This window comes from Apodemus sylvaticus, chromosome 12 (genome assembly GCF_947179515.1).
Source record: "Apodemus sylvaticus chromosome 12, mApoSyl1.1, whole genome shotgun sequence".
NCBI classification, from domain to species: domain Eukaryota; kingdom Metazoa; phylum Chordata; class Mammalia; order Rodentia; family Muridae; genus Apodemus; species Apodemus sylvaticus.
Window position 1 is genome coordinate 84,513,285 of NC_067483.1, and position 18,766 is coordinate 84,532,050.

The 18,766-nt window shown below is 35.7% G+C and overlaps 1 protein-coding gene across 3 annotated transcripts in view; it reads right to left on the minus strand.

Annotated features, from left to right (window-relative positions):
• Window positions 1–18,766, minus strand: part of Akt3 (AKT serine/threonine kinase 3) — a 278,591-nt gene that overhangs the window by 64,351 nt on the left and 195,474 nt on the right. For all 3 annotated transcript variants that reach the window (XM_052200144.1, XM_052200145.1, XM_052200146.1), the window contains exons 7-8: window positions 3,648–3,713; window positions 2,246–2,314 (exon numbers count right to left, since the gene is read on the minus strand). In XM_052200144.1, coding sequence (XP_052056104.1) covers window positions 2,246–2,314; window positions 3,648–3,713 — 135 coding nt within the window. The remainder of the gene's footprint in view (window positions 1–2,245; window positions 2,315–3,647; window positions 3,714–18,766) is intronic.

Here is an 18,766-nt window from a genome sequence, read left to right on the forward strand (position 1 = left end):
CAAAAGGTTTAAATGGAAACTTCTTCAACCAAATTTGAAATTAGTTTTCAGACATTACATTTCTCCAATACTTTTCTACTTCTCATTAAATTGAACATCAGCTAAATTACTGAGCATGGCTTTAGCATATTAGCACGTGATTTCTTTACAATGTGATTAGGCTTTACAAGTTAATTATATAGATCTTGACTTGTGGCCTGCCCTGTACTTCGTGCTCCTCTCAGGTTTGCCTATAGATTTCTATTTCCTCTATAATTCTCTTTCCTAGTCATCCATCTATTTGCTTATTTTTAAATATTAAATACACAATATCTGTATGTAATACACAAGCTAAAGAACTCACAGTGAAAAGCCTTCCTTCCACCCTGTACTGAGTCACAAGGCCAGTTCAAAATTCCCGTAGACAATGAGATATTCACACGCCAAGAAAGGCATGTACACATGTTCATGATCTACATTACTCTCACATAATAGTGAGAGTTCATGCTTTGTACTCTCTCGTCTTACAACATTTTATATATTTTAGCAGCCACTTACTGAATGTTCATTCAAGACACCATACTCATATAATAAATGTGTTTATCCATATACTATTTGGTCATATATCTTTATCTCTTGGGATTATAATTATGGGAAACGAAATTGCTGAGGGCTTTTTTGTTGCTGGGATAAAAATGCCCTGACAAAAGCAACTAAAGGACGTAAGGTTTATGCTGGCTCACACTTCAAGGCTAGAATCAAGCAGGTGGGGAAGTTAGAGAAGCTTGAGGCAGCTGGTCATGCTACAGCCACAGCTCCATGTCAACGCTGATGAATGATGAATGCTTAGAGTCCCAGGCAGGGAATAGCATTACTTAGAGGGTATGTCCTGCCACCTCAGTTACCTTGGATAACTTTCACAGACATGTCCAGAGACCCATCTCTTAAGAGATTCTGTATCTCATCAAGTTGAGAACAGATTCTAAGAATATGTGTATTTTAAATTCTGACAGGTACCAGCACGGAACTTCCATTAATTTCATTTTCACCTCTCTGAATAAAATTATAACCCTTAGGTGAATATCTCCCAAATCTGTTCCCCTTTATTATTCTAATTCAACACACAGTTCTTCAAAAGGATAGTAAAAACTTCATAAAAAATCAATGTTATAGCCTTGTTCTGAATTTTTTTCATAATTTGAATATATCCAACAATTTCACATGGGTATGAATAAATAGGGTATGAATCCTCACAATAGTGTTTTTAACCCATACCACCAACCTAACTCTTAAGGTGCCAGTCCCACAGCACCAAGTCATCATCATCTTCATATTTTCATGGATATCTAAATGAAGCTCCACATATTCTATGTCTAGGTTATTATTATTCTAGTGCTCAAGTTTTCTTTGTTTTGTGCTCATCCACTGATGGCACGCTATCATCTCTATTTGAACTTCTAATTACTCAGTCCACTAATAAAAGGGGACTCAAAGTCTATCTTTAATGAAGAATTGTCCTTTAGTAATTTATTTGTATTTGAGGATTAGGTATTCTAACTGTAATATGCTCACAACAGAACCAACATACTCCTCTGTAGCAAAGGCAATGTCAGAAAAATCTGTACTATCTCTACATTCAAGTACAATTACTATGTGAGTGAAGGAAATTTCAGGAAACATAATTTCTAAATATCAATTTAGATATATATTCTTAATCTAGACATAAATTCTAAATATCAATTTTTGAAAAATATTCTATATCAGTTATTTATTTAGATTGGAAAATAAGAATATTTAAAAGTATAAAATACAAGCTTCTACTTAGTATATTTCAGAAAGTTAGATATTTAAAGTATTTCCAGTTACTATTTCTATATATTACAGTTCTATCTCACATTGATTTTGTTCAAAATAGGATGAAGATAAAAGTACTAGTGAAGTGATTTAATTTCTATTCGAAATTGTAAGATCACTTAAATTTCTTCATTATCATCTTTCACTACTAACCAAAATATTCAAGGACAAACAAAAAGATCAGCTAATTGTGGTATAAAAGCATGCTTATCTTTCAAAAGTAAAGTAAAATAAAGAATACGATATGCTAAAATATGATCGAAACACTTGATTAGAAATACCCATCCTTTTTCTACTCCACAGGAAGAACTATGCAAACCCCTGTGGAGCTAAGAAGCACCATGATTCATACTGTATGTAATGCTTTTATTGATGTATTCCATGCAAATGCTAGATTGACTTCTTGACTCACCTCTCCACCATTAACATATTCCATCACAAAACACAAACGATCTTTTGTCTGGAAGGAATATTTCAAGGACTTAAAATGAAAAAGAAAACAATGTTAATAATGGTACCAAAAATAAAACACTTAAAATCATAATTGATGAAATGATACTGTTCCATACGATTACATTTACTTCATAGTAGTGCTTTCTGAGAATACAGTAAACAAAAGTGCATTTGGTAACTGTGATGAGCACTTCAATGCACTGTGTCACCTGAGACCGACTTAGAACTCAGTGTGCTAGTTTTTATTTTTTGCAGTCTCTAAAGGAACTCTAGTAAAAGTTCCTCAGGAATATTGCTGCTCTTATTAACTATATCCAAAATAGTTTCAGTGTTACTTTGTATATACTAAGGCTAAAACATAGCAAAACTCAATAAGGTAGACCCTGGTGGGTTTGCAAGTCTCAAGAAGATACTAAAATGTTATTACCTTGGAATATAGACATAAAACAATTTAACAAAGACGAGGTATCTACTTATAGTTGTGAAAATGTCTAGATAATCTTAGACTATTTAATAAAGGATTCCAATTTTAAACTGTAGTTCTTCATTTTAATCTTAATATGCTTTGTACAAACAAGAGGCATACATAAGCTTTGCAATTATTATCTAGTACCCAGATAACCAGACTGGATGGAAAATAGCCTACCTGAAAACATTCTACATACATTAAGTCACTACTTATATTTTTTCTAAGGAAGAAAAGATAGAAGAACTTATTCTGCATTTATTAATTTTACATTCCTGTACTTTCATCACAAAAGGTCTTGTTTTTATGGAGTCTGTACATTTAAAAATTTGACCTTTGAAAACTGAAGCTGTGTAGTCATTTGTTTGTCTGAAGACACCAAACAAAAGAAATATAAAATCTTCACTTTTTCTCCTTTCAGATATTTCTGACACTGTAATTCTGGTAGTTCTAGGATTCACTAGGGAGCTCAGGTTGGCCTCAAACACGTGGAATGCCTCCTGTCAGATTCCTTGATACTGGAATACAGTCATGAAATGTTATGCCTGTATTATATTATTAGTTGAACAATAAACTTTAAATGTCTACCTTATTAATGAATTATTTAAAATTACAGAAGTGACCTTCTTGTGATGTGGACATATTTAAAGTCAGGGAGATTCATGGGAGAAAAGAAAAAAGTTTCTAAAAAGTTGTACATAGATAATAGGGGGATCACAAATGCATATCATAAAGAATACACATCTCTCAACAGTTTAAAGAAACTGAACTTACAGTCTGTCATAAAAATGTAGTACATATAAGTTAATGTTACTTAAAATAGTCATAGTTTCATTCTATACTAAAAACCTCACTAAATGTAAAATGTCATAATAAAAGTCCTCTAAGTACTTACTGTTAAAAATGGATGTCTGGTGTTCTTTAGTACTCTGCTTTCAGTAAGAGTGTGTGCCACTTCATCCTAAAAAGAAAAGACAAACTATAACTACATGTTCTAAGTACTAATAATACAAAAATTTCACCATTTCTCAGAAATCAGGAAACAGTGCTTATAGGCAGAAAAGGACATTAGAAATCACTAGTTTGGTCCTATGATGCTTAGCTTCCCCTCCATCACTAAACCGAAAATTCAGGTTAAAAATTTAATTCTGAGCAGTAAAAGATATAAATTAAATAACTCACTCATATTTGACCAAAATTTATAAATAATGACATAAAATTAACCATGAAAAGTATTTAAGGTCCTGGAGAGATGGCTGAGTTAAAAGCAATGACTGCTCTTCCAGAGTTCCAGAGTTCAATTCCCAATAGCGACCATGTGGCTTCACCATTTGTAATGTATAAAACAAATTAATAAACTTAAAGAAAGAAAAGTATTTAAGATGGAAAAAATTAAGGACTTTCCCCTTAAAGCAAATGACTTATCATTTAACACTATACTACAATTTAGTTGATATTTTCACAGTTATAATACATTTTATTCAGGGAGATATAAAGATACAACTTTTTGATGGTTGTAAAATAATCTCAATAGTCAATTACTTAAAAAGGAATCACCAAGTACACACTTTCACTCTAAATTAAACATTTCAGAACAGAAATTAAGTGTGCAAAAACACATCTTTTTGCTTGGTTTTTTAATATACTTCAAGAAAATAAGTGAAGATCCCAATGCAATTTGCCACCATCAGAACCCAGTTTTCTCACCACAGCATGCACTGGATACCCTAACACACCTGAAAAGCAATATTCTGATCTAAAATTCCATCTCATGAAGATAAAAGAGGCCTTTAAGAGAATATAAGTAATTCCCTTAAATATAGGAAAACATGGGCAATCAGTTAGAAGTCCTTAAAGAGGAAACAAATCCCTTAAGCAAATAAAAAATACAATTGAGCAGGTGAAGGAATTGAACAAAATGTTCCAAGACCTAAAACTCAAAGTATAAACAACAAAGAAAACACAAGTAGAGGCACCTCTTGAGGACGAAAACCTAGGAAAGAGATCAGGAGTCACCAGCAGAATAAAAGAGATAGGAGAGAATCTCAGCCACAGAAGATACCATAAAAAACATTGACATATTAGTCAAAGAAAATACAAAGTGTAAAAAGCTCCTAATTTAAAATACCAGGGAATTCAGGAGACAATGAAAAGATTAAATCTAAGAATAATAGGAATAGAAGAGGGTGAAGGGTCACTTCCAATAGATGGGGAAGGACATTTCATATTTACCAAAGGAAAAGTCTACCAAGAGGAAGTCTCAATTCTGAGACATGCATAGGAACCCATATTTGTAAAAGAATCTCTACTAAATCTCAAAACACACATTGAACCTCACACATTAATAGTGGGAGACTTCAAACATACCACTCCCACGAATGGACAGGCCATTGAAACAAAAATTAAACAGGCATGAAACCAAATACATTTAATGGATATCTACAGACCACTTTCTCAGCACCTCATGTAACTGTGTCCAAAATTTAGCATAAAACTGTATACAAAACAAGACTTAACAGATATAAGAAGATTGAAATAATCCAATGCATTCCAACAGATCACTACAGTCTAAGGCTAGACTTCAACTACAACAAAAACAGAAAGTCCGCATACTTATGGAAACTGACAAAAATCTGCTCAATGATAACTTAGTCAAGGAAGAAATAAAGAAAGATATCAAAAGCTTTATAGAATTCAATGAAAATGAACACATGACATACCCTAACTTATGAAACACAATGAAAGTTGTGCTAAGAGGAAAATTCATAGCACTGAGTGCATTCATAAAGTTATTGGAGAGATCCCAACAAGCACCTTAACAGAACATCTGAAAGCTCTATAACAGAAAGACACAATCACACCGAAGAGGAGTAGGTGGCAAAAAGCAGTCAAACTCAGGGCTGAAAACAACCAGTTAGAAACAAAGAGAATGATACAAAGAATTAACAAAACCAAGAGCTGATTCTTTGAGAAAATAAACAAGATAGATAAACCCTTAGGCAACCTAACAAGGCACAGAGACACTATACAAATTAATGAAACCAGAAATGAAAAGGGAGATATAATAACAGAAACTAAGGAAATTCAACAAATCATCAAAATCTACTACAAAAGCCTATACTCAACACAACTGAAAAATTTAGATGAAATGGATGATTCTCTAAACAGATACCATATACCAAAGTTAAATCAAGATGAGGTAAACTAAACACTCCAATAATCGCTAAGGAAATAGTCATTAAAAGCTTCCCCCCCCAAAAAAAAGCCCAAGAGTCAGATGCTTTTAATGTAGAATTCTAGCAGACCTTCAAGGAAGAGCTAAGACTAATACTCCTCAAACTATTCTATGAAATAGAATCAGAAGAAATACTACCTAATTCATTCTATGAAGCCACAGTTATTCTGATACCTAAACCACACAAACACCCCAAAAAGAAAGAGGCGTTCAGGTCCATTTCACTTATGAACATTGATGCAAAATCACTCAATACAATTCTTGCAAACTGAATCCAAGAACACATCAAAACCATCATTCACCACAATCAAGTAGGCTTCATCTCAGGGATGCAAGGTTGGTTCAACATACAAAAATCCTTTAACATAACCCACTATATAAACAAACTCAAAGGGAAAAAAAATCACATGATCATCTCATTAGATGCTGAAAAAAGTCTTTGGCAAATTACAACACTCCTTCATGTTAAAAGTCTTAGAGAAATCAAGAATTCATGGCACATGCACATACCTAAACATAACAAAAATAATATATAGCAAACCACCAGTCAACATCAAATTAATGGGAGACAAACTAGAAGAAATCATACTAAAATCAGGTACAAGACAAGTTTGCCCACTCTCACACTATATATTCAATATAGTACTTGAAATTCTGCTAGAGCAACTAGAAAACAAAAGGAGGTCTTCCTGCCTCCAGAGTCAGGTAGCTCCACAGCCTTCTGTGCACAGACCCTGACAGAAAAGAGTTGGTCTTCCAGGAGTATGGACACAGGCTTACAGGCCCACAGGAGGGACAAGCTCCAGCCAGAGACAGCAAAACCAACCAGCACCAGAGATAACCAGATTGCAAAAGGCAATTATAAGAACCCTACCAACAGAAACCAAGGCTACTTGGCAACATCAGAACCCAGTTCTCCCACCACAGCAAGTCCTGGATACCCCAACACACCAGAAAAGCAAGAGATGGATTTAATATGGTACTTCATGATGCTGCTAGAGGGCTTCAAGAAGGACTTAAATAACTCCCTTAATGAAATACAGAACATGGATCAACAGGTAAAAGCCCTTAAAGAGGAAACACAAAAATCCCTTAAAGAAATACAGAACATGGGTCAGCAGGCAGAAGCCATTAAAAAGGAAACACAAAACTCCCTTAAAGAATTATAGGAAAACACAATCAAGTGAAGGAACTGAACAAAACCATTCAGGATCTAAAAGTAAAAGTAGAAACAATAAAGAAATCAAAAAGTGAGACATCTCTGGAGACAGAAAACCTTGGAAAGAATTCAGGAGTCATAGATGCAAGCATCAACAACAGAATATAAGAGATAGAAGAAAGAATCTCAGGTGCTGAAGATACCATAGAAAACATTGACTCAACAGTCAAAGAAAACCAAAATGCATAAAGCATGTAACCCAAAACATCCGGAAAATCCAGGACATAATGAGAAGACCAATCCTAAGGATTATAGGTATAGAAGAGAGAGCAAAGATTTCCAACTTTAAGGGTCAGTAAATATCTTCAACAAAATTACAGAAGAAAACTTCCCTAACCTAAAGAAAGAGATGCCAATAAACATACAAGAAGCCTACAGAACTCCAAACAGACTGGACCAGAACAGAAAGTCCTTCCAGCACATAATAATCAAAACACCAAATTCACTAAACAAAGAAAAAATATAAAAAGCAGTAAGGAGAAAAGGGAAAGTAACTTATAAAGGCAGACCTATCAGAATTACATCAGACTTCTCACCAGAGACGATGAAAGCTAGAAGATCCTGGGCAGGTCTCATACAGACCCTAAGAGAACACAAATGCCAGCCCAGACTACTAGATCCAGCAAAACTCTCAATCATCATAGATGGAGAAACCAAGATATTCCATGATAAAACCAAATTTACACAATAGCTTCCCACAAATCCAGCCCTACAAAGGATAATACATAGAAAACACTAACACAAAGAGGGAAACCACACCCTAGTAAAAGCAAGAAAGCAATCATCTTCCAACAAACCCAAAAGAAGATAACCATACAAACATAAAAATAACATCAAAGATAACAGGAAGCAACAATCACTATTCATTAATATCTCTTAATGGACTCAATTCCCCAATAAAAAAAGACATAGACTAACAGAAATAATTTTCTTGTAAATCGTCAATTTTATCAGAAAATGTTTGTAATCCTCTTTCAATTAATTTAGTAATTTTTTATGTCTACTATTTTATCTGCATTATTTTTCATGATAATCTTCAATTTTAACATGTTTTTCTATATTTCTTGTATTTTATCAGAAATGTTTTCCATTTAAATCTGATTTCATCACAAAATGCTTTTAATTCCATCTTCAATTAATTTAGAAAGGTTTTTTATGTTTACCATTTTATCTGTATAATTTTCCATGAAATTGCCAATTTTAAGATATTTTATTTATATATTTCTTGAATTTTTTTCAGAAATAATTTCTATGTAAATCTTCAATTTTACCTGAAAACGTTTATAATTATACTTTCAATCAACTTAGAATTATTTTTATGCCTACTATTTTCTCTGTATAATTTTCTATGAAATAGCCAATTTTAACATGTTTTTCTATATATTTCTTCAATTTTATTAGAAATATTTTCCATGTAAATCTTCAACTTTATCAGAAAATGCTAATAATTCCACTTTCAATCAACTTAGTAATACTTTTATGTCTATCATTATTATATTTTATATGATAACCTTCAATTTTAACATGTTTTTCTACATTTTCTACAATTTTATCAGACATATTTTCCACATATATCTTCAATTCTATCATAAAATGTTTCTACTTCCTTTTTCAATTAATTTGACAATGTTTTGTCTACCACTTTACTCTTAAATTTTCCATGAAAATTGTAAATTTTAACATGTATTCTATGTATCTATTTTATCAGAAATATTTTCCATGTCAATCTTCAGTTTTATCATAAAATGTTTTTATTTCCTTTTTCAATAAAAGAACATGCTTTTCAGAAAAAGAAAAAGAAAACAAAAGGAGATCAAAGAGATACAAATTGGAAAGGAAGAAGTCAAAGTATAATATTTGGATGATATTATAGTATATATAAGCATCCCCACAAAATTCCACCAGAGAACTGCTACAGCTGATAAAACAAAGTGTCAGGATATAAAATTAACTCAAACACATCAGAAGCCTTCTTTATATAAATGATAAGCAGGCTGAGAAATAAATAGGGAAACAACACCCTTCTCAATAGCCACAAATAACAGAAAATACCTTACCAAACAAGTAAAAGATCTGTATGACAGGAACTTCAAATCCCTGAAGAAAGAAATTAAAAAGACCTCAGAAGATGTAAAGATTTCCCAGGCTCATGGATTGGTAGGATTAACACAGTAAAAATCGCCATCTTACCAAAAGCAATCTACAGATTCACTACAATCCCCACCAAATTCCAACACAATTCTTTACAGACATAGAAAGAACAATTCTCGACTTCATATGTTAAAACAAAAAGTTCCAGGATAGCGAAAACAATTCTCAACAATAAAAGATATTCTGGGGGTGGATCCTCATCTCTGATATAAAGTTGTACTACAAAGCAATAGTGATAAAGACTGCATAGTATTGGTACAGAGACAGGTCAATCAGTGGAATAGAATCGAAGACTCAGAAATAAACCAACACACCTATGGATACTTGATCTTTGACAAAGAAGCCAAAAACATACAGTGGATAAAAGAAAGCATCTTCAATAAATAGTGATGGTCTAGTTGACTGTCTATACATAGAAGAATGAAAATAGATCCATATTTATCCCCTTCCACTAAGCTCATGTACAAGTGGATTAAGGACCTCAACATAAAGTCAGATATACTGAAACTAATAATAGAGAAAGTAGGAGCCTGAAACTCTTTGGCATAAAAAGAAGTTTCCTATGCAGAACACCAATGGCTCAGGCTTTTAAGATAAGCAACAGATAAATGAGACCTCACGAAACTCAAAAACTTATGTAAGGCAAAAGACACCATCAACAGAACAAGCTAGCAACCTACACCTATGGAAAATCATTCACTAACCCTATATTCAATAGAGGGCTGATATCCAAGATATTAAAGAACTCAAGAAGTTACCCCCCCAAAAAAATAAATAAAAATGGGGTATAGAGATAAACAGAGGATTCACAACAGAAGAATCTCGAATGGCCAAGAAACACTTAAAGAAATTTTTAAAGTCTTTAGTCATCAGGTGAATGCAAATCCAAATGACCCTCAGATAATACCTTATAAGAATCACAATGGACAGCACCTGCTGGCCAGAGTGTGGAGAAAGAGGAGCTCTTGTCCATTGCAGGTGGGATTGCAAACTTTTACAAGCACTCTGGAAATCACTCTGGTGGTTCTTTAAAAAGCTGGAAAATAGATCTACCTGAAGATTCAGCTATACTACTCTTGGGCATATACTCAAAAAAATGCACCACCATGCCACAGGGGCATGTGTTCCACTACGCTCATTACAGCTGTACCTGTAATAGCCAGAAACGGAAAACAACCCAGATGTCCCTCACTTCATATGTTAAAACAAACAAAAAAATCCAGGATAGGGAAAACAATTCTCAACAATAAAAGATATTCTGGGGGTGGATCCCCAACTCTGATATAACCTCAATGGATACACAATGGAATACTATTCTGCTATTTAAAAAAAAAAAAAGGCCTCTGGCAGGAGCCTTCAGATCTTTGCTTCGGGATCCAGAACAGCCTGGGCTACAACACCACATCTCCAGGACCTGCAAGAGGGCAGAGGGGTACCCAGAGGCCGGCTGGGAGGAGTCAGTGTGCTCTGATGAGTCCAGCAGGCCCCGGTCGGGAGCCTTCAGGTGTCTGCTTTGGGATCTGAACAGCCTGGGCCACAGCACCCTGTTTCCAGGCAGTGCAGGAGGTCAGCTGTAAACCAGAGGCCAGCTGAGAAGAGGCAGCATGCACTGGTGAGTCCAGCATTGACAAGACCAACTAACACCAGTGAGAACTAGATGGCAAAAGGCAAACGCAGGAACGTCACTAACAGAAATCAAGGCGATATGGCAGCATCTGAACCCAATTCTCCTTTAACAGCATGTCCTGGATACCCCACCACACCAGAAAAACAAGATTTGGATTTAAAATCACTGGTCATGATGCTTGTACAGGAACATATGAAGGACATTCTTAAAGAAATTCAGGAGAAAATGGATCAAAAGTTAGAAGCCCTTACAAGGGAAACACAAAAATCATTGAAAGAAATTCAGGAGAATACAAAAGCCAATAAAGAGGAAACGCAAAAATCACTTAAAGAAATACAGGAGAACTTTGGTCAACAGGCTGAGGTCATGAAAGAGGAAACACAAAAATCTCTTAAAGAATCACAGGAAAACACAAACAAGCAAGTGAAGGAGCTAAGCAAAACCATCCAGGATCTAAAATCAGAAGTAGAAACAACTAAGAAAACTCAAAGGGAGACAACTTTGGAGATAGAAAACCTTGAGAAGAAATCAGGGGACATAGATGTAAATATCAACAACAGAATACAAGAGATAGAAGAAAGAATCTCAGATGCTGAAGATACCATAGAAACCATGGACTCAACAGTTAAAGAAAATGCAAAATGCAAAAAGCTTGTAACCCAAAACATCCAGGAAATCCAGGACACAATGAGAAGACCAAACCTAAGGATTACAGGCATAGATGAGAGTGAAGAATTACAACTTAAAGGGCCAGCAAATATCTTCAATAAAATTATGGAAGAAAACTTCCTTAACCTAAAGAGAGAGAAGCCCATGAATATACAAGAAGCCTACAGAACTCCAAACAGACTGGACCAGAACAGAAATACCTCCCGTCACATAATAATCAAAACCCCAAATGTACTAAACAAAGAAAGAATATTAAAGACAGTAAGAGAAAAAGGTCAAGTAACATATAAAGGAAGACCTATCAGAATCACAGCAGACTTCTCACCTGAGACTATGAAAGCTAGAAGATCCTGGGCAGATCTCATGCAGACTCTAAGAGAACACAAATGCCAGCCAAAACTACTATACCCAGCAAAACTCTCAATCACCATAATGGAGAAACTAAGATATTCCATGACAAAACCAAGTTTACTCAATATCTATCCACAAACCCAGCCCTACAAAGGATAATAGGAGGAAAACACCAATATAAGGAGGGAAACTTCACCATGACAAAACCAAGTTTACTCAATATCTATCCACAAACCCAGCCCTACAAAGGATAATAGGAGGAAAACACCAATATAAGGAGGGAAACTTCACCCTGGAAAAAGCAAGATAGTAACCTCCTTTCATCAAACCTAAAAGATGATAACCAATCAAATTTAAAAAATAACATCAAAAGTGACAGGAAGTAATAATCACTATTCATTAATATCTCTTAACATCAATGGACTCAATGCCCCAACAAAAAGACACACACTAACCGACTGGATACGTAAATAGGACCCTACATTTTGCTGCATACAGGAAACACACCTAAGGGTCAAAGACAAACACTACCTTAGAGTAAAAGGCTGGAAGACAATTTTACAAGCAAATGGCCTCAGGAAACAAGGTGGAGTAGCCATTCTAATATCAGATAAAATTGATTTTCAACCCAAAGTCATCAAAAGAGACTCTGAGGGACACTTCTTGCTACTCAAAGGAAAAATACAACAAGAAGAACTCTCAATCCTGAACATCTATGCTCCAAATGCAAGGGCACCCTCATTCATAAAAGAAATTTTACTAAAGCTCAAAGCACACATTGCACCTAACACAATAACTGTGGGTGACTTCAACACTGCACTTTCCTCAATGAACCGATCAAGAAAACAGAAACTGAACAGGGACACTATGAAACTAATTGAGGCTTTGGACCAATTAGATTTAACAGATATATATAGAACATTTTATTCTAAAGCAAAAGAATATACCTTTTTCTCAGCACCTCATGGGACCTTCTCCAAAATCAATCATATAACTGGTCACAAGACAGACCTCAACAAAAATAAGAAGATCGAACTAATCCGATGCCTCCTACTGGATCACTATGGAGTAAAAGTGGTCTTCAATAGCAACAAAAACAACAGAAAACCCACATTTACGTGGAAACTGAACAATATTCTACTCAATGATACCTTGGTCAAGGAAGAAATAAAGAAAGGAAATTAAAGACTTTTTGGAACTTAATGAAAATGAAGACACAACATACCCAAATCTTTGGGACACAATGAAAGCAGTGCTAAGAGGAAAACTCATAGCCCTGAGTGCCTCCAAAAAGAAAATGGAGAGAGCATATACTAACAGCTTAATGACACACCTGAAAGCCCTGGAACAAAAAGAAGCTATTTCACCCAGGAGGAGTAGAAGACAGGAAATCATCAAACTCAGGGCTGAAATCAATCAAGTGGATGTTGAGCACTTCTTAAGGTGCCTCTCGGCCATCCGAATTTCTTCAGGTGAAAATTCTTTGTTTAGATCTGTACCCCATTTTTTAAATAGGGTTATTTGGTTCCCTGGGGTCTAACTTCTTGAATTCTTTGTATATATTGGATATTAGCCCTCTATCAGATGTAGGGTTAGTGAATATCCTTTCCCAAATTGATGGTTGCTGTTTTTTCCTTTTAACAATGTCCTTTGCCATACAGAAACTTTGTAATTTTATGAGGTCCCATTTGTCAATTCTTCATCTTAGAGCATAAGCTATTGGTGTTCTGTTCAGGAACTTTTCCCCTGTGCCCATGTCCTCAAGGGTCTTCCCCAGTTTCTTTTCTATTGGTTTCAGTGTGTCTGGTTTTACATGGAGGTCCTTGATCCACTTGGAGTGAAGTTTAGTACATGGAGATAAGCATGGATCAATTCGAATTCTTCTGCATGCTGACCTCCAATTGAACCAGCACCATCTGTTGAAAAGGCTATCTTTTTTCCACTGGATGGTTTCAGCCCCTTTGTCGAAGATCAAGTGATCATAGGAGTGTGGGTTCATTTCTGGATCTTCAATTCTATTCCATTGGTCCACTTGTCTGTCACTGTGCCAATACCATGCAGTTTTTAACACTATTGCTCTGTAGTATTGCTTGAAGTCAGGGATACTGGTTCCCCCAGAATTTCTTTTGTTTTTGAGAATACTTTTAGCTATCCTGGGTTTTTTGTTATTCCAGATGAATTTGAGCATTGCTTTTTCTAACTTTGTGAAGAACTGAGTTGGGATTTTGATGGGGATTGCGTTGAATCTGTAGATCGCTTTTGGCAAGATGGCCATTTTAACTATATTAATCCTGCCAATCCACGAGCATGGAAGATTTTTCCATTTTCTGAGGTCTTCTTCGATTTCCTTCTTCAGAGACCTGAAGTTCTTGTTGTATAGATCTTCACTTGTTTGGTTAGAGTCACACCAAGATACTTTATATTGTTTGTGGCTATTTTGGAGGGTGTCATTTCCCTAACTTCTTTCTCAGCCTGCTTATCCTTTGAGTATAGGAAGGCAACTGATTTGCTTGAGTTGATTTTATAACCAGCCACTTGGCTGAAGTTGTTTATCAGCTGTAGGAGTTCTCTGGTGGAGGTTTTCAGGTCACTTAAGTAGACTATCCTGTCATCTGCAAATAGAGATAATTTGACTTCTTCCTTTCCAATTTGTATCCCCTTAACCTCCTTATGTTGTCTAATTGCTCTAGCTAGAACTTCAAGTATTATATTGAAGAGATATGGAGAGAGAGGACAGCCTTGTCTAGTTCCTGATTTTAGTGGGATTGCTTCAAGTTTCTGTCCATTTAGTTTGATGTTGGCTACCGGTTTGCTGTATATTGCTTTAACGATGTTTAGGTATGGGCCTTGAACTCCTGTTCTTTCCAAGACTTTTAGCATGAAAGGATGCTGAATTTTGTCAAATGCTTTTTCTGCATCTAATGAGATGATCATATGGTTTTTTTTCTTTGAGTTTGTTTATGTAGTGGATTGCATTGATGAATTTCCTTATATTAAACCATCCCTGCATCCCAGGGATGAAGCCCACTTGATTGTGGTGCATATCGTTTTGATGTGTTCTTGGATTCGGTTGGCAAGAATTTTATTTAGTATTTTTGCATCAATATTCATAAGGGAAATTGGCCTGAAGTTCTCTTTCTTTGTTGGATCTTTGTGTGGTTTTGGTATCAGCGTAATTGTGGCTTCATAGAATGAGTTAGGTAGAGTTCCTTCTGTTTCTGTTTTGTGGAATAGTTTGAAGAGTATTGGTGTTAGGTCTCCTATGAAGGTCTGATAGAATTCTGCACTGAAGCCATCTGGTCCCGTGCTTTTTTTGGTTGGGAGACTTTCTATGACCCTTTTTATTTCTTCAGGTGTTATAGGACTGTTTAGATGATCTATTTGATCCTGATTTAGTTTTGGTGTCGGATATCTGTCTAGGAAACTGTCCATTTCCTCCAGATTCTCCCGTTGTGTTGAGTATAGGCTTTTGTAGTAGGATCTAATGATTTTTTGAATTTCCTCAGTTTCTGTTGTTATATCTCCCTTTTCATTTCTAAGTTTGTTAATCTGTATACTGTCTCTGTGCCCTTTGGTTAGTCTGGCTAAGTGTTTATCTATCTTGTTGAAAACCACTCTTACACCATAGTGATCTGATAGGAGGCATGGGATTACTCGATCTTCTTGTATTTGTTGAGGTCTGTCTTGTGACCAATTATATGGTCGATTTTGGAGAAGGTACCATGAGGTGCTGAGAAAAAGATATATTCTTTTGCTTTAGGGTGAAATGTTCTATAAATATCAGTCAAATCAAATTGGTCCAAAGCTTCAATTAGTTTTACTGTGTCCCTGTTTAGTTTCCATTAGGGAAATGCAGATCAAAACAACCCTGAGATTTCACCTTACACTAGTCAGAATGGCTAAGGTCAAAAACTCAGGAGACAGCAGGTGTTGGCGAGGATGTGGAGAAAGAGGAACACTCCTCCACTGCTGGTGGGGCTGTAAGATAGTACAACCACTGTGGAAATCAGTCTGGAGGTTCCTCAGAAAACTGGACATGAGACTTCCAGAGGATCCTGCTATACCTCTCCTGGACATATACCCAAAGGATTCCCCGGCATGCAATAAAGACACATGCTCCATTATGTTCATAGCAGCCTTATTTATAATAGCCAGAAGCTGGAAAGAACCCAGATGTCCCTCAAAGTAGGAATGGATACAGAAAATGTGGTATATTTACACAATGGAATACTACTCAGCAATTAGAAACAATGAATTCACAAAATTTTTAGGCAAATGGTTTGATCTGGAAAATATCATCTTAAGTGAGGTAACCCAATCACAAAAGAATACACATGGAATGCAATCTCTGATAAGTGGATATTAATTAGCCCAGAAGCTCTGAATACCCAAGGCACAAATCGTATAACAAATGACTCCCATGAAGAAGTATGGAGAGGGTCCTGATCCTGGAAAGGATTGATCTAGCATTGGAGAGGAATATAAGGACAGAGAAAAAGGAGGGAGGTGATTGGAGAATGGATGGAGAGAAGAAGGTCTATGGGACATATGGGGAGGGGGGATCTGGGAAAGGCGAAATCATTTGGAATGTAAACAAAGAATATAGCAAACAAAAATATTAAAAAAAAAAAGGGCATCATGATTTTTGCAGGCAAATGGATGGACCTAGACAATATCACCCTGAATGAGATAACCCAGACCCAAAAGGACATGCATGGTATGTACTCAGTGATAAGTGGCTATTAGTAAAAAGTACAGAATGCCTAGGATACAACCCACAGACCCTACGAAATTTAAGAAGCAGAAAGGCCCAAGAGAGAATGTTTCAATTATACTTAGAAGGGTGAAGAAAATCATAGGAGACAGGGAGGGAGGGATCTGGGTGAGAGCAGGGTGAAGTTCAAGGGGAACAGGATCAGGTATGGATGGCAGGAGAGAAGCCCAGATTGACAGGAGAAAGGAAAAAAAATGTAGCTTTGGGGGTGGAAGGTTGGGGGTCCCTCTAGAAAGTACCAAAAACCTATGAGATGAGAGATCCTCAGGACTTAATGGGGTGATCTTAGCCAAAATGCCCAACAATGGGAAGAGAGAACTCGAATAGTCCATCTCTAGTAGATAGACAGGGCCTCCAGAGGAAGGACAGGGTTACCAACCCCTGGTTAAAATTTCTGACCCGGAACTGTTCCTGTCTAAAAGAACTTCAGGGACAAAAAGGGAGAAGAGACTGAAGACAAGAACCTAGCATGGCTATCGTCTAAGAGGCGCTACCAGCTGCTGATGAAGACAGGAGGGGATATCTACACTCAATCACTGAACTGAAGTTGGGGACCCCTATGGTGGAATTAGGTAAAGGATTGAAGAAGCTGAAGGGGAAGGTGACACAATGGCAAAAACAGCATTCTCAATCTGTGCCACAGGGAGTTCCCAGAGACTGAGCATACACAGGCTGTTTCAAGTCCTCCCAGCCCCCACCTGCCAGCATAAATGTAGCAGAGAACTGCCTGGTCTGGCTTCTGTGGGACAATATGTCCCTAATCCTTAAAAAGCTTGAGGCACCATGGAAGGGGAGCCCTGGTAGAGGAGACTCCCTCTCAGAGGCAAGGGGTCAGAGGAGTGGCATGAGGAACTGTGGGTGGGAGGACTGAGAGGAGGGTGCAATGGATGGAACAAAAATAATTTTTTAAAAGAAAAAAAGTTAATGATAATACAGGTATAAAATTATTTTATAATAAAAAGATATCTTTGTTCACAGATTTCACAGGCTAGTGAAGAAGATAAATAACCAATTTATATGAATGGAATTTATATGCTATTATAAATAAAACAGAAAAGGAAAAATCAATGCTACTGAAAAATGTAAGTTTGGCAGTGTGTTCCAATGGGAACTGTAGGGAATGGTGGTTCACATGACAGGATCTGCACTGTTCAGTTTATTAGTGCTCCACTGCTAAGTACAATAAAGCACAAAGAAACCTTAGAGGACCATCAATGTACCCCAAGATAGAAACAAGATACCATGTTCTAATGGGGTGGTTTGAGATATTATTAGGTTTAAAATGAACTGAAACATTCTAAAAATCACATGCCTCAACCAAAAAGGTCTTTATATGCAGCAAGAAAGCTGTTTACAGAAGGGTTAGTCTTTACCTGCTGTGGGCTAGTGTGCTAAGTAATCTGTGTCTGTAGCTAGAAAAATATTAAAACAGTAACAAAAACAAAAAACACAAACCAACTGAATATTGTAGAATTATGATCTGGTACTTTAGAAAAATGGGGTATATTCATTCTATTTTGTTAAAATAGCCACATTACACATATTTTTCTACATAAGTTTGTAAATTTTGTGAAATTTTGTGACCTTTCCTCCTCTACATTCTTTGATCAACTTAACCACATGTACACAGCCAAGCAAAGATATTTAGAGATAAGAGATAAGAAAATTCTTCATTATGATCACATAATTAAGACATAATAAAACAGATCAATCTTTAATACATTAAAATGTATTTCCTATCATAATTTATAAGGTCAGAAATTTTTCATTTAATGCAAATTTAATGGTATTGTGCTTCACATACTAATTAGCTTTTATATGAAGATATGGTACATATAAACTAAGAAATAAACACTGATGCCAATTTTTTAATTATATTTAACAGCAGCAACATGTCAAAACAAGAATTAAAAATAAAAGTGAGAAAATTTTGTGGCTAAAACAATGCAATGCTTATTTGAAAGTTCATTTCCTAATGGTGATTACAA